General features: G+C 41.5%; 1 protein-coding gene across 1 annotated transcript; it reads left to right on the top strand.

Annotated features, from left to right (window-relative positions):
- The first annotated feature begins 821 nt into the window (after nt 1–821).
- Nucleotides 822–13,279, top strand: PDIA6 (protein disulfide isomerase family A member 6). The gene is made up of 13 exons (XM_053459127.1): nt 822–977; nt 2,709–2,850; nt 3,006–3,063; nt 3,442–3,568; nt 3,789–3,895; nt 9,075–9,208; nt 9,760–9,874; nt 9,995–10,135; nt 10,428–10,512; nt 11,067–11,139; nt 11,752–11,910; nt 12,468–12,564; nt 12,726–13,279. The coding sequence occupies exons 1-13, from the start codon at nt 959–961 to the stop codon at nt 12,792–12,794; spliced, it is 1,326 nt and encodes a 441-aa protein (XP_053315102.1). The 5' UTR covers nt 822–958; the 3' UTR covers nt 12,795–13,279.
- Nucleotides 13,280–13,400: the final 121 nt, after the last annotated feature.

Genomic DNA, 13,400 nt, shown 5'->3' with positions numbered 1-13,400 from the left:
AATCCTCAGCACCAGGCCCATGATGGTCTTAATCCGGCCCTGGGTAAGGGATGTGGAATGAAGCAGAGGTAATGCTTAGAGAGATGGGGAGATATGCTGGAGGAGCAGAAAGAGGGATAGGAGTCTTGGCTCCCAAAGAAGGACTGGTCCCTGCTAATTAGGGACACTTGGGAGGTGTGAGACTAGGTCTGCTTGCCTTTCAACCTAAATATTACTGATACGCCTGGTGATAGATAAAGTGTGCGCTGTTTAGCTTTTAGACAACAATATCTGGAATAAAAAGCTTGTAGCCCACTTACAACCATGTGAACACGTCCGTATTACTAATATAATAAACATGACATCATGATTTACACAGTAATTAATTTATTTTGCACACTCTTCTCTAGTTTTCTACGTGGCCCTGTGTAAAGAGAGCACAATAGGCATATTATCAGGGTTCAGGTAAAATAATACAGTATAATTGGCCTATGTGGGTCACCATTTATAAGCCAATAATAACAGGTTTAAGATAATTCTGAAAAAAATAAATGTTCTTATCACAGATAAGAGAAAAGGGCAAGATAACAAGATTAGGGGAGTGGGACAGACAGGACCATGAATGGTTAGCACAATCTATCACGCCCAGTTCTTCCTCTCTATTGTATTAACACGGGATACTGTTCAGCAAGGACCACTAATCACACCCTCCCATGTGCGTCACGCCGCGGCAGCCAATGAGAGAGCTACAGCTCCTTCCCACAGCGGAAGGTGGGGCAGAGTCAGCGGCGGCTGCGCTACCCGTCGGCCCGTGATTGGATATATTAGTGATGGAGCTCTTCTAGCAGCCAATGGTGTGAGGACACGGCGGAAGGTGAACCGGTAGCACACAGCAGCACCATCAGAGCAGGGCAGAACAGCTAGAGACGGAACAGCGGAGGGTTACCGGAGTACTGCGAGCACCGAATACCGAGGCGCCATGGCCAGGACTTTATTTGGTAAGAGCCTCTCCTGGGCAACCTGCCTTTACTGCTAAATAAATTGTCTATAAATGTATATTTATGTGGTGTGTTTTGTCTAATATTTAAATGTTTTAAGTTAAAGTGCTTGTAGCAGCACCAGGTTAATAATTCTAAATATAATGCTGCAATACGCAATTCTCTGTATGTATATATATATATATATATATATATATATAAATATAAATTTGTGCTTGCAGTATTAATATTGTAATGTGATCAGTGTGTGTCTGGCTTGGAGTAGAGTGAGAGGAGATTTAACAAAGTACAGGAGGTCAGAATCTAGAAGTAGAGGGTGAGAGACTTGGGTGTAATGTAGGGAAGTTTTACTTTGCAGAGAGGTTACTAGATGCATAGATCAGCCTTCCAGTAGGAGTGGTAGAGGCTAATGCAGTGCAGGAGTTTCAGCAAGTATGGCATGGGCGCGTGGCTCCTGGATTTAAGAGGGGACCGAGTGCTGATTAAGGTCCGAGTCTTTATATCAGGAATAATATGCAGATTAGATGGGCCGAAAGGTTATTTTGACAAAACCGCCTCCTAATTAACTCTCTGCCATGCTGGGTATTAATGTTCTACTTATTTAAAGAATGTAAAGCCAACATGGCTATTTCTGCAGCGGGAACTTGGCTGGCGTTGGTGCTTCGTACAGCGGGTGGGTTCGGTGAATCGTGTGACTTTCCTGCAGCTATTCTGTAAAGAGCGGAGTTATTAATATGTAATAATTCATGATACTGCTGGGCGCACTGCGTTATAACATAGAGTCTACAATAAATACGATGTAACATATAACGTATAAGTACAATAAACACAATGTAACGTATAACTACAATAAACACAATGTAACGTATAACTACAATAAACACAATGTAACGTATAACTACAATAAATACAATGTGACGTATAACTACAATAAACACAATGTAACGTATAACTACAATAAATACAATGTGGCATCCTGGGACTGGCCCAAATTCGCTTACCAGCCGGTCTCGCAGGTGCATCTGTCATGTAAGCCAATGGGAAAGTACCTGTCGAAATGTTCAGCGGGGTGTCACCTGGGCTGTCTCTAACAGATAGGAAGCTGCCTCTCAACGTTTGGAGATCACTCGATTAAATAGACTTCATTGACGTTTCTGGCCGGCCGTGGGCTGCAAAAGGCTGCTGGCGGCAACAACGACAGCCCACGTGTGCTAATATTTGGAGTTCTGATACAGGCTCAGGTTAGCCGGTTTATTTAAACCCTGTAATCCGACCCAGAAAAACACAAAGCGGCTGGCGTTTCCAAGTGGTTATGGAGCTCAGTAAACGGTGAAAGCCACGAGGAGCTGCGTGTCTTTCACACGCTGGGTTGTTGTCACAAACGCCATGATGGAGCTTTAGGTTCTTTAAACAGAGAACACGGGGAACCTTCACCATTGGACATCCCAGCTTGGTGATGGGACGCTGGGGAGACTTCTTCTTTTCCATCACCCCCTAAAATAAGTCTCTCAACAAAATAAACCACTCTCTCTGTTAGCTGTAATGCCTGGAGCGCATCTTATTAGATAATGGGAAACAAATCTGTCCGATGTCCTGTGTGTGTGTATATACAATAAAATAGTGTGTGTGTGTGTGTGTATATATATATATATTTATTAGTGTGTGTGTGTGTGTCACATTTATGGAAGTATTGGATGATAACCTAATTAGAAGTATATCTTATTGTTGCAGGTGCAGTGGTTTGCACTTTGTTCATAGCTGCAAACGCGTTTTACTCGCCCGATGACGACGTGGTCGAGTTGACCCCCACAAACTTCAACCGCGAGGTTCTCCAGAGTGACGCTTTATGGCTTGTGGAGTTCTACGCTCCCTGGTGAGTGCTCGTGACGGTTTCCTAGTGCACGATGCTTATTCTGTATAATTTCAATATATCGCTTAGAGATCACTCCAGTACATTTATCATTCTATGTGTTTTGTATATAATCCTTTTTCTGGTTTTATTACTAAATTGATAAATTTGTTTTAAAGGTGCGGCCACTGCCAAATGATGACCGCAGACTGGAAGAAAGTTGCTACAGCATTAAAGGTAAAATAAATAAATGCGCTCTATATGCATTTTCACTTTTTTTGGTGAGATGTCTCTTTTTAAGAGAGAAAACCATGTTAATTAAAACATACTTGGGAGCTTCATTTATTTTCTCCGCGTTTTGCTCCATGCAGCGATGCCACATAGACTCCGTTAATTGTCCAACGTTTTTTTTCTTAAAGCGGCTGAATATTCATCTGTTTTATCTATTAACTATTCGGCTGCCATCCTGGATGGTACACAGAACTTTCAATGATGGTGTAATCCATGTGTGTCTTGACTATTTTAAGTAGGTTTGCTATTGTGAACCTTGCCAGCGATAAGTTGGATTTTTCATCGAGGAAGATTCTCATGGTTCTGTTTTAAATTGGATCACAGGGCGTTGTTAAAGTGGGAGCTGTTGATGCTGACAAACACAAGTCTTTGGGTAGCCAGTATGGGATCAGAGGCTTTCCTACAATCAAGATTTTTGGATCCAATAAGAACAAGCCCGATAATTACGAGGGTAATTGTATTTCCTTGTGAACCTCTATTGTTTGGCTAAAAGGATTTATACCATCGAACACCCTTCCTGCTGGTGGAACTACCCAGTCATCGCTATAATCATTCTCTTCCAATTAAAGTATTAATATCTTAATTGAAACCATCAAGAGGACATGTCTACCCAGTCCTGACGCAACCCCCGGCACCTGAATTGTTAGTCAACTGTACTTCTTCTTGTGCAGGTGGAAGGTCGGCTGAGGCCATCATTGATAGCGCGCTGAGTGCCCTCCGTTCGTTTGTGAAGGACCGTCTTGGTGGAAGGAGTGGAGGATCCGATTCTGGAAGACAGGTAGGTCACAGACCACAGGTTTTTACTGCTGTTCGTGATACGCCCATGCAGAGCGATCATGAATGTTCCAGATCACTGACTTCATTATTCTTTAAGAAGGGACCGTTTTGGTGAATTTCTTTTGGAAGAAGAACTAGTTCTGTCTAATGCAAGAAAAAAAGAAAGCTGTTAGTTTTATTTACTAAATTAATTTGTTTTAAGTGAATGTTCCAGTTCTAGTACCCCCTGCAACAAGGGCTTAAGATGGGCCTACTTATTCAGTGAGCTAGTGATAAAATGTTTGTATTTTTGATGCGGTTCCACCTTGGCCTTTAACACAGGACTTAGAAGATCTGCCCCTTATTTATGCTTGGCCGATAAAGTAATGGAAAAAGGAGCCCACCAACTCTTTCTAGCCCGATAATGTTATTGGAGAAGAAAGAAAAGTTGGCACCCATTGTCATTAAGTTAACCCCTTCATGACAAGGGAACTTAACGCTGTAAAGACTCAAGCTTGTATGTTTAGACATTATTTTACATGTGGCGCATGGATTGCCTTGATCAGTATGTGTTTACTGACAGCTCTTTATAGTTATGGGAGGCAGACCACTTGTTTTTCCTCTTTATAGTGTGCTGAATCTATTGCTCATGTATGAAAACTGGGGTCAATAAGATCATTTTTGCTTTATACATGTTCATATGTATGTTAGAGGGTTCTTTTTTTATTTCCTTCCCCTCTCCTTGTTGGATTCCCCCCCCCCCCCATCTTCTACCACCTTGACATTGGTCTCACTCGTGGAAGCTCTATGGATAAGCCGTTGCTTAAAGCGTGGAACGTATTTAAAGGGGAGCTTTCTTCCCCCACGTATTTCACTACACCTATGTAATGGTGTTTATAGCTCGAAGTAAGCAAAATATGTTTCAGAAACTCATCGTATGTGTATGCAATAATACCAACCGTCTCCAAATCTGCTTATTCCTCCCCGTGAAGTTGTCGCTGACATTATCTAAGTTGCTAAACAGCCTTTTGTAAGGCTGGGTGAAGAAAAAGGAGAACGCTTCAGTATGCAAAATGCATAATCTACTGTTAATTCTGCCACAACGGAGCCCGATCGCCTCTTGCATGGGGTTACCTTCTTAAAACAGTTACACTGACCGACGAACACGAAGCATAGATAATGGGTTCATATGCTAGCGGTATAAGTCAGGGCTTTACAAATTAGCTTTGTGGGGTCACGTGACTACATCTGTAATTAAATATCATTTAGACGTTAAATCTCTTAGAACCACCGTTATTTAGTATCGCAGCACATTACTTACAGCAATCAGAAGGGTGAAAACCTACGTTTGGGAAAATTCCTGTTCCTCCGGACCCTGGATGGATGCGTAATATAAGCCGGTATTTTATTTTTAGAAGCTGGCTCATCCGGCACAACACGAGATTTATCTTCAAGTCGTTGCCCATCAAATGCAATAAGATAATTATAGTTTGCATTGTAGGTTTTCATAAAGAGCGCATTAAAACATATTACATCAGCCATACCCATCACGTATATAAGTCGGCCGTGTAACCTGTGCTGGACGTGTTCCAAGGCCTGGCCAAAAGATCACTGCTTGATTTTTTAACTGTTCCTCATGAATGGGGCGAGCAGCTGGGATTTAATTTATTTTACGAATGTCCAGAACTGCTGGCATTAGAGGTCTTAAGAGCGCAGTAAAAGCACAGCTCTGTTCAGTCATGTTAATCTGTCTGAGAATGCACTCACACTCACTCACTCACTCGCACACATACATTCCACTTCTCAAAACCAACCTGTTTCATCAGCCGCAACACTACAATATGTTTCAGATAAAAAATAAAAGGTCCTAAGTAGAGGTACGGTCCCAAAGTGTAAGAACACATGCCATTCTTTCTTTTTCTTCGTCGTCTTCTAGTATATTAAATGGCGGTTCTGTATAAAGAGCGATCTGCACCAACCTGGAATTGGTCGCAATGCCATTTGTCCCATTTTTACCACTTCAGAATTCTGATGGCGGATATGAACCATTTGGCTCATTTTTCCTTAAAAACCTTAACTGGTCCTTTTTTCTTGTCTAATATTCAATTTAGCATTATGCCTGTTGTGAAGAGCCATTCTTGCCAGGGTTTTCATTCAGTATCAGATGAAAACTACAGTTTCAAGAACATTCAGTTTTCTATTTATTTACATTTTGTGTCCTGTTATCTTAACCCAATCTACCAGAGGAGCACCCAGACTTCTTATCAGTACTGCCTGTAGGAAACAATAGAATGGCTTAGTCTTAAACACCCATCCAAACACTCTAATGAGACTGAAACACTCCATGAGAATGAGCTCAGTGTGGTGTAGAGGAGGGAAAGCCACCTAAAATATCACACAACTGATAACAATGGCGGCCTCCAGGTCTGCAGATAAAGGAAGTTAATTGGAAGAAAGTGAGATTAAAACCCCACATTACTGTATACAGTTTTACTTATACATCATATTCTGTGGCGCTGTACAATGACCGTAACAGTAGTAATGTCCAGTCCGGTACGGCACCCGTTTCAAATCTCATTAGGTCGGAACTCCTGTTGGAACGAAAGATGGAAATGAATCCTTGCGCGAGGTATCTGCTGGAAGCCTATGCAGGATTCAGTCCTGGATTTAAAGACAGCTCTGTCTATAGTTTACATTCTGTGTTACACTATTATTTTTAAGACGTATAAATACACATACTTGATGCTCCAGGAACCCAATTGAAGACCCTTTGCAACTGCTGAAGAGTAAATTCCCAAATACACAGATTTTAGTCTCAAATATCCACTTAGTAATTAGGTCTAGTATCAGTGTATGTAGCTGTACACTTGGACATGTTCTTTGTGGCCTTGGAAGACATTCTAATGGAAGAAAAGAAATGGTCTCTGGAATGTTTAAAGAGGAAAGCAGATGATAGACCCACTGAGTGTATCTTTAGTGTGTGATTTCAGATATATAGTTTTGTATAAATAAAAACGTCCGGTCCGCACAGATTCAAGACACCTGGAATAATGCGTTGGCACCAATCCGTTCTGTGAAGCTCAAGTGAATTTTTCTCCCCCAGGGGTAGCAATTAGAATGAAAACAGAAGAACTAAGTGACCTATGGCAATGGTTATGCTGTACGTTACAAATCTTTATTGGACGAGGCTGATAAGTGGGCTTGTAGAGATTCGCTTTTTAAAGATGTTGTCTTCCTTCAGCAGCCAAGTGGATACGCCAGCGCAAACCAACGCCGTCGACAGCGTGTAAACGGCAACGCTGGCGCTAACGCTGGATACTAACACTCTAATTGATCCTGGTTGTAATCGGGGTGCAAGCTCATCTCATCTCATCCTAACTTTGGATAATCTTTCCCGTGAAGCAGCAGTAGAAGTCTTACGATGTTTACCGTGTTCGGAGATGCTGCTTCTGCTTTTAGGCTTAGAAGACTACATGCCGTTGTGGCTCATGTTCTTGTTTTAATCAACCCTGTCTCCTCTAAATTTACTCTTACTAGTTGTTCAAAATTTTATTTCAAGAGATAAAAATACTTTAAAAATCAGGTTGGCTTAAAATTAGTCCTGTTTGTGTCTTGTCTGTGTGCGCAGTGGGCATTTTCCCAGTGCCGCATTAGGTGTCTCATCTCATAAATCCACTTAGACTTGCCTAGAGATTCTATGTAAGCTAGTGGTTTCTTATAACTCTATAGGTGGTCACGGGCCATGCACTATACAGGGGTTCCCTCCTTACAGGTCATCCTAACGTAGGGTCTAAGAGATCTAATGGAAAGGAACTTTCCGAAGTTTAGAAACTATTTTTCGACGCAAGGAAAGATTGTTCTTTTATCCAGTCATCGCACATTTGGCTAACTATTCTCAAGGATATTTCTGCTCTAATTCCAACCATCTCTATTGTGAAAGAGTCTGACCTCCATTGGCTACCACCAGCCACAAATTATCGATGTGACTTGGCAGGAAAAGATAATTGTAACCCTGGGTATTTAGTGCGAGAGCGGTGGACCTACGTGATTTTGGATCAGCGGTTGTCACCGTCAGGGTTTGGACTTGTAACGTTTACATAGGAGTGGAACCTGGACGTCCCTAATGTATCCTGTATGGCCAGACCGGTCCCCACACCGTTGGTTCACATAACGTCAGGCGGCCCGACGGTGTCCTTGGCTCATTATAAAAGTTTTAGTGTGAAACTTTGCTGTGAATGCTTCTCTCATAAGAAATGATGGCTGGCCACCCAGTGCAAAGCTTAGCCTCATTACACTCATTAAGGAACGTAGACGGTGAACCTTGTTTCAATAATGTCCATGTCCAAGCATTCACGGTGTTTCATTTGGAAAGGTTTCTTAATTCTAACAATCCTGCGTTGGTGTAGGGGCCGCTGCGCTATGCATGGATGGAGTTGCCCCCCAAAAGCGACGAAATCTGACGTGTTTTGCAGAATCTACTTTTATTCTTGAAGCGGAAACGTTTTAAATAAATCCATTACAGGAGTCATCTGTAGTAGTACCGATTAAAAAAAATCCCCTGACATGAAGGATGTGGGCATATTTTATACATTTTCAGTTTTTACTGTGAACAAAGGCTTCACGAACGTCAAAAATGGAAACTAAATGTCAACGTCTTTTATTTTAGAATTCTCCAGATTTAAATATTCAAAAAAAAAGTTTATTTTTAACATCTTGGAAAAATGTGGGAATTTTCCTTTTTTTGATTCACACATACTTAAATTAAAGTCATTATTTTTTTCTTTTCAATCTGGTTTTGTCATCTTGTATTCTGTGTGAAGTTGTCGGGGTATTTTCAGTAGTATGCGTGGGGTTTTTAGACGGTTTTATCTCCCTGGTGTCGCTGTGTATTATGTAGAGTGAGCTCCGGAGAAAGTGCTGGGCTGCATCTACTGTAGGAACTTCCCAATTTCTGGAGAGTGGCTTTGTGATGGGTGGGGCTAACCACACAAAACCTTAAGTGGGTGGTGAGTGGGAGTGGCATTGGGTGTGGCCAAACGCCTCTCTTCTTATAAAAGAGGGCACTGACCCGGGAAGCAGCTCTTTTCTCAGAGAGCTCCTGGACTCTCGGGACAGTGAATACACCCCTTTTGTTTTTGTGTTTTCAGTAATAAGCTCTCTTTTTGCTTTATTTAATGTTTTTTTGTATTTACCTTTAACAGAGCCGATCTGGCAGTGGCGGAAGCAAAAAGGATGTAATTGAGCTGACAGATGACAATTTTAATAGAGAGGTGCTAAATAGCGACGATGTGTGGCTTGTGGAGTTCTTTGCCCCCTGGTGTGGACACTGCAAGAAGTGAGTTTATTTTCTGTCTTCCATATCTTTTCATGATTGTTTCAATAAGCTGTTGCCAGGTTACCGTCAGTTGGAGAACCCTTGAAAGTGGATATGCCATTTTCTGTGTTCAATAAAGTTAAATACTGAATAAAAGCCCAATGTACCCAAACTGATCTAGTGGCTATAACAGATTGAAGCGACTGGTTTGTAGGTGGTACGAATCCACTTTATTTCATTGCTACTGATAACGCTACAGGCTGCTATTTGCATGCTTATTCCTCAACGAGCCTTACAAGGAGTAGAGAGATATGTCCTGTATGGGGAGGTGATTAGCGGTGTAAATTTAGTCCCCAGTTGGGAACGGGTTTGTTCTCCCAATAAACCAACTAATTAACCGTTACACTGAATGAAAGCAATAAGTGCAATGGGCTGTCTAATTAGTGATAGGAGTAATCCATAAGACTATGGGGGTCCCGAAAACCTTTTTCTGTTTTGTGCAATATTGTTCTGCAAAGTAAATGAAACATTTAGTGTTCGATTTGTCTTATTTAATTGCATTTTCCATGTAGCTTGGAGCCTGAATGGGCAGCGGCTGCCACGGAAGTTAAAGAGCAAACTAAAGGAAAGGTTAAGCTAGCTGCAGTTGATGCCACTGTCCACCAGGGGCTCGCCAGTCGCTATGGGGTGAGTTGTGTTTAGCAAAATGAGTAATGACTGCTTCTCTCCAAAGAAAGTTACAATTCTGTAGACTTCAAAAGCTGATTTGTGTGCAAACGCCTAAACTCCTGCATATTTTCCTTTTAGATCAGGGGATTCCCCACAATTAAGATCTTCCAAAAGGGAGAAGAGCCCGTTGATTACGATGGAGGGAGAACAAAGGCTGATATTGTGGCTCGTGCCCTTGACTTGTTCTCTGCGAACGCTCCACCTCCTGAGATTCTGGAGGTAATTCCTCTTTAGTTTTTTGTTTCGTCTTTGTGATACTCCATGTCATAGTAGACCCGTAACATTGTTGCAGCGTTTCAGTATAGTAAGACGTTGGTTGTCCTGTGCTTCGGGTTGTGGTGCTGATATGGAAGATTTATAAGCGGTTTTTATCTTGTTGGATAATACAGATATTTTAAGGTCTAATATGGTCTTTTTTGTGTCTGTGGGGTGGAATTTCTTAGGTCTTTTCTGTAGTTTTTTTTTTTAAGGTATCACTGCCTGTTTTCTCACTTTGGCTTTTGTTTTCCAGATCTTGAATGAAGACGTTGTGAAGAAGACTTGCGATGAGCATCAGCTGTGCATAGTTGCAGTTTTGCCACACATCCTTGACACCGGTACGTGACTGGATTTCAGAGTATTTTCGGTGGGCTGGCCTGTTATGGGCTAATAATTATTGTATCAGATTTCCAGCCTTTTAACAGGAAGATCAGTTTCAGGGGGATTAAGGCAATTTTTATCATTTAACAATAATTGTGTTATTTAAAACTGATTTAGCACTATTTGAATATCGCACAAACTTAGTACATTGTATGCTATATTCCCCCCAAACTCTCATGGGGTTACACATATTTTTTTACCACTTCGACAACATACGATGTAACACTTAATTAAACCGGTACCTATAAACCCCTCCAGAAGGGTAGGTTCTCCTTACAAGGCTCGGCATTTGTAACAGATCCACCTTTTGCCTTTTTAATGAAATCCCGTGTTGGTAAATCAATATGTTAGACGGTCATACGAGTAGAATGAGTGTTATCCACGAAATGCGGTCTGAACTATCGAGAGTCCTGGGAAGGGGCAATCACCGTGTCCTTTCTTCCCCTCGGTATTTATCTACGTTGGTTCTGCGCTTGTTGTGACGTCTGTTGTATTTATTACTCTGATGCAGGTGCTGCTGGAAGGAATTCCTACTTGGAAGTAATGTTGAAGTTGGCTGACAAGTACAAGAAGAAAATGTGGGGGTAAGAAAGGCCTTTATAGCCTTACACTGGGGAGGACTAACAACTCTCCAGCTGTGGATTAAAAGGACCCTCAAAATGTATATTTATATATTTTTAGTGCATGCGGATGAGTGCGTGCATTCTTTTGTGCGTTATTGGAGTAAGTAAATGAGACGTCTGTCTAATTTAGCTCTTCCCCAGTAAATGTAAGCCGGAAGCATGCTTCTGCCTGCGCCTACCCAGAATCCCTTGTAGTTGTGGCAGCACCATGAGATTTCTGAGCCTTCTGGCCTGGTGTCTGTAGATAAGTGTTGAAATATTTTTCTATGTTCAGCAACATCCCCAAGTACACTAATAACCATATGTGTAGGTTTATATTTGTGGACGGAATCGCGCCATTCAACACTACTTTTTATTATTTGTAAAAGTTTTTGGCTGTGGGGCACCAAGCACAATTACGCTTCACCTATTCGCAGGAGCCAGCGTCGTCTCCCATCTACCAGCCTGGTAATGTCCCCGCCAATGCAAAATAATATTTAATTCCCATCTGGCACTGGTTCAATAATGCCTAGTTACGTATATAATGTATAGACTGCTTTGCATGGTAAAAGCGGCTTGTGTTGTTATTTCAAGATGGCTGTGGACCGAGGCTGGTGCTCAGATGGATCTTGAGACCGCCCTCGGAATCGGTGGCTTTGGGTACCCTGCCATGGCTGCCATCAACGCACGGAAGATGAAGTTTGCCCTGTTAAAAGGTTCCTTTAGTGACCAGGGAATTAACGAGTTCTTAAGGTAAGTCTCCTGAATTGTTCTGTTGGGTCACGTTATAAAAACTTTGTCGTTACGGCATTCAGGCTCTGTAACAGGCTACGGCATAGTGGGTAGGATATAGGAAAAGGATTCTGGTGCGATATATTTACAGGGTTTTAGAACAATGTGTCTAGTGGGATTTTACGTAGGTTATATGCCTGGCTTACAATATGGTTTGTGGGGGGGACCTCATGTAATCGGGACTATCCAAGATGTAAATGTTAGTAATATCCTCAAAACATGGGGGTTGATGAGTTTCCTCTCCATCTAAATAATCATTGGGTTACATTACATGCGTTACACAGTCAGTAAGTTTATTTTATTAAAAATAAAAATCCATTCACTAGTTTGAGAGATGTAACAATAAAAGCGCGGATCTATACTCTCAAACTGTGTGGTAAAGCAACATGTGATCGACTACGAAACTTTCTCTGTCTTTGCGTACCGTGCATGGATGATTCCATTGCTTCATATGGGCAAAACAAAAAACATAATTAAGTCTGTATTTTAAGCGTTCCCTTTAATTTTTTTCCATCTAGGGAGCTGTCCTTTGGCCGTGGGTCTACTGCACCTGTAGGCGGTGGAGCAATTCCTAAAATTCATGCTGTAGAGCCATGGGACGGAAAGGATGGAGAGGTAAGATCGCGCCTTAAGTGATTTTATTTTTTTATTTTCTCCTATTTCTTGAGGATCTGGCTATTACGGTATTTCACCCCCCCCCCCCCCATTATCTTATCACTTTTGCGGTACTTGCATGTTTTTTAGATCATAATTCCGATTTCTTTTGTCCTTTTTAGCTTCCCGCTGAAGATGATATAGATCTCAGCGACGTGGATCTGGATGACTTCGATAAAGATGAACTGTGAAACCAAGCAATGTTAAATTTTAATGTTACACCCCCTTCTCCTAAAGGAGTTCAGTGGTGGACTTCAGCCCACCCTGTCGATTTGGGTGGATCCTGCGATGGCCACTTTTTATTCTCACATCTTGTATGAACTTGAAGAGAAGGATTTATTTACTAATGTACAGTTCCTCTTGGGAGAACACTGAAAAATTCTATGAATTGTTGTAACAGTGAATTTCATTGTATTCTGTTTAGATTTTGCAGGAGGATGTCGTAAACCCTGTTTTGGGGGAGGGGGGAAAAAAAGCTTAACATTTGGGGATAAAATATTGGAAATGCCCTTTAAATGCCATTTAAATATCTGTATTTTGAATGTTTCCTTTGGCTGTTCGCGCTGGCTGATGCTGCGATTATTCCCTTGTTTACGTATTTTTATTTTCGTTTTGGGTATTTTCATCTGCAAACTGATCGGCTCAATTCAGTTTATGAATAAAATATTTTTTGACATCTAGTTTTCTCTTTATTTAGTTAGATTTTCCCTCACAACAGCTGAACGGCACCCCTTCCCAGATGCAAAAGCACAGTTTATTTGTGGCCGGATTCTTCTGCCATATCACTTGTGGCAAAT

This window comes from Spea bombifrons, chromosome 3 (assembly GCF_027358695.1).
Source record: "Spea bombifrons isolate aSpeBom1 chromosome 3, aSpeBom1.2.pri, whole genome shotgun sequence".
Classification (NCBI taxonomy): Eukaryota; Metazoa; Chordata; class Amphibia; order Anura; family Pelobatidae; genus Spea; species Spea bombifrons.
This window is presented reverse-complemented; position numbering and strand designations above follow the sequence as displayed.

Excerpts from the sequence above, each read along its gene's own strand:
- PDIA6 (XM_053459127.1), top strand. Across the intron at positions 9,875-9,994 it reads GGCTCGCCAGTCGCTATGGG|ATCAGGGGATTCCCCACAAT; the intron begins GTGAGTTGTGTT and ends TTTTCCTTTTAG. Across the intron at positions 11,140-11,751 it reads TACAAGAAGAAAATGTGGGG|ATGGCTGTGGACCGAGGCTG; the intron begins GTAAGAAAGGCC and ends TGTTATTTCAAG.